At 60.9% G+C, this 3,307-nt stretch overlaps 1 protein-coding gene across 1 annotated transcript; it reads left to right on the top strand.

Moving 5' to 3' along the window:
* The first annotated feature begins 469 nt into the window (after positions 1 to 469).
* Positions 470 to 3,307, top strand: NKX2-4 (NK2 homeobox 4). The gene is made up of 3 exons (XM_030554316.1): positions 470 to 854; positions 2,640 to 3,088; positions 3,167 to 3,307. Exons 1-3 carry the CDS (start codon positions 470 to 472, stop codon positions 3,305 to 3,307), a joined length of 975 nt encoding a protein of 324 aa, XP_030410176.1.

Raw genomic sequence — 3,307 nt, 5'->3', positions numbered from 1 at the left:
CCCTTTGGTGCTTGTGCGAGGAAGACTGGGTGGGGAGGGGACCAACCCACGGGCTCTTTCCCGGGGCGGGGGAGACAGCGAGCTGGGGGTTCCCAGTCGCCCTCGGACCGCCCCGCCGGAGCCCAGCGCTGCGCGGGGACCTGGCCCGGCGCGCAGGGGCCGAAGCGGAGCACAAGGCGCTGGGTGCAGTGGGGAGCGAACTGGATTTCCGCCCCTGGGCACTGCCGGTTGTTGGCTCCTTGGGGCTGTCGCTCCGCCCCCCAGTGTCTGTCGTAAACCTGGCGCCGGACTAAAATAAACCCGAGATAAGAGAGCTCAGGGCTCGCCTCCCGCCTCCTTCCTCCTGCGCGGCGAGCGCTCGGCGCGCTCCGGAGCCCCCTCTCTTGGCGCAGCCAGCCGGCCGGAGGGGAGCCGGCAGCCGCCCCGGGCTGAGCCCCCCCGAGCTCCCCCGCTGCTCGGCGGCCGAGCCATGTCGCTGAGCCCCAAGCACACGACGCCCTTCTCCGTCACCGACATCCTGAGCCCCATGGAGGAGAGCTACAAGAAGTTCGGGGCGCTGGAGGGCGCCGGGCACCTGGGCTCCCCGCTGGGGGCTTATCGCCAGGCGCAGGGCGCGCAGGCGGCCCCGGCCATGCAGCAACACGCTATAAGCGGCCACAACGGGGCGGCGGCCGGCGCCTACCACATGCCGCACGGCGTCTCCCAGTTCACCCACAGCGCCGTGGGGGGCTACTGCAACGGGGGGCTCGGCAACATGGGCGAGCTGCCCGCCTACCCCGACAGCATGCGGAACAGCGCGGCCGCCGCCGCCAGCGGCTGGTACGGGGCCAACCCGGACCCCAGGTACTCCACAAGTAAGTGGGGCGCAGGGGGGAGCCGGGGACGCCGGGCTGGGGGGGCTTTGCCGGGAGGGAGAGAGGAAGGGCAGAAGGTTGGAGGCTCTGGGTACCCCACAGCCCCCAGACTGAGACTTTCTTGGCTTGGGGAAGCCACAGGTCCTTACCCCAAATCAGGCGCGGTCGGTATTGACTAGAGAAACGGGGGATAGATGATAGATAGATAGATAGAGTGTGTGTAGGGATGGATGGATAGATAGATAGATATAGGGATGGATAGATGGGGTGGATGGAGTGTGGGGGATAGATAGATGAATGGATGGATGGAGTGTGTTGGGGGATAGATAGAGTGTGGGATGGATGGATAGATAGATATAGGGATGGATAGATGGGGTGGGTGTAGTGTGTGTGGGGATGGATGGATGGATAGATAGATATAGGGATGGATAGAAGGGGTGGATGGAGTATGTGTGGGGATGGATGGATGGATGGATAGATAGATAGAGGGATGGATAGATGGGGTGGATGGAGTGTGGGGGATAGATAGATGAATGGATGGATGGAGTGTGTTGGGGGATAGATAGAGTGTGGGGGGGATGGATGGATGGATAGATAGATATTGGGATGGATAGATGGGGTGGGTGTAGTATGTGTGTGGATGGATGGATAGATAGATAGATATAGGGATGGATAGATGGGGTGGATGGAGTGTGTGGGGGGATGGATGGATGGATTGATAGATATAGGGATGGATAGATGGAGTGGATGGAGTGTGTGTGGGGATGGATGGATGGATAGATAGATATAGGGATGGATAGATGGGGTGGATGGAGTGTGTGTGGGGATGGATGGATGGATAGATAGATATAGGGATGGATAGACGGGGTGGATGGAGTGTGTGTGGGGATGGATGGATGGGTGGATAGATAGATATAGCGATGGATAGATGGGGTGGATGGAGTGTGGTGGGGGATGGATGGATGGATAGATAGATAGATATAGGGATGGATAGATGGGATGGATGGATAGATATAGGGACGGATAGATGGGATGGATGGATAGATATAGGGATGGATAGATGGGGTGGATGGAGTGTGTGGGGGGATGGATGGATGGATAGAAAGATATAGGGATGGATAGATGGGGTGGATGGAGTGAGTGTGGGGATGGATGGATGGATAGATAGATAGAGGGATGGATAGATGGGGTGGATGGAGTGTGTGGGGGGATGGATGGATGGATAGATAGATATAGGGATGGATAGATGGGGTGGATGGAGTGAGTGTGGGGATGGATGGATAGATATAGGGACGGATAGATGGGATGGATGGATAGATATAGGGATGGATAGATGGGGTGGATGGAGTGTGTGGGGGGATGGATGGATGGATAGATAGATATAGGGATGGATAGATGGGGTGGATGGAGTGAGTGTGGGGATGGATGGATAGATATAGGGACGGATAGATGGGATGGATGATAGATATAGGGATGGATAGATGGGGTGGATGAGGCTAGCTATTTAGATCACTAGAGGTGTATGGGGCTAGACAGACGGGGTCTGTGGGACAGACAGACGCGCTGCCTGGGGATTAGATACAGCTGTTTCCCGTGCCCTGCGGCACCCCACGCCCTTGCGAGCCAGCCGAGGTTTCAGACCCGGTGGCGGGGGGCAGGTCTTCCCCCCACCCCAGGCCCGTGCGCTGCATTCGCTGACTTGCCCTCCCCAGCAGAGGCAGAGGCAGAGCCGGGGCTCGCTGCTGCCGTCGGGCCGGCCTAGCTCTCAGCCTCCCTTCTGCTCAGTCTCCAGATTCATGGGGCCCTCGGCCGGGATGAACATGGCAGGCATGGGCACCCTGAGCGGGATCGCCGAGGCGGCCAAGACCCTGGCCCCTCTCCACGCGGCGCCCCGGCGGAAGCGGAGGGTGCTCTTCTCCCAGGCGCAGGTCTACGAGCTGGAGAGGCGCTTTAAGCAGCAGAAGTACCTGTCGGCGCCGGAGCGGGAGCACCTGGCCAGTATGATCCACCTCACCCCGACGCAGGTCAAGATCTGGTTCCAGAACCACCGCTACAAGATGAAGCGGCAGGCGAAGGATAAGGCCACGCAGCAGCTCCAGCAGGAGACCAGCTTGTGCCAGCAGCAGCCCTCCCCGCGGCGGGTGGCCGTGCCGGTGCTGGTGAAGGACGGGAAACCCTGCCCGGGCAACCTCGGCAGCACCCCGGCTGCGCCCAACCAGCCGGCGCCCCAGGGCGCCTCCAGCGGGGGGCTCCCGGCGTCCAGCAGCGCCGCGCACCAGCACCAGAGCCAGCAGGTCAGCTCGCTGAGCCAGGCCCCGGAGCTGGAGGAGATGTCGCCCAGTCCCCCTTCCCTCCACAGCCAGGTCGGCGGCATGGCCCAGATGGACACGGCCAACGTCGATTACAGCAGCAGCCTGGTCAACCCCAACCTGCTCTACAGCAGGACGTGGTAA

The sequence above is a fragment of the Gopherus evgoodei genome, chromosome 3, assembly GCF_007399415.2.
Source record: "Gopherus evgoodei ecotype Sinaloan lineage chromosome 3, rGopEvg1_v1.p, whole genome shotgun sequence".
NCBI classification, from domain to species: domain Eukaryota; kingdom Metazoa; phylum Chordata; order Testudines; family Testudinidae; genus Gopherus; species Gopherus evgoodei.
The sequence above is the reverse complement of the archived record's forward strand: the minus strand, read 5'-3'. Positions and strand labels throughout refer to the sequence as shown.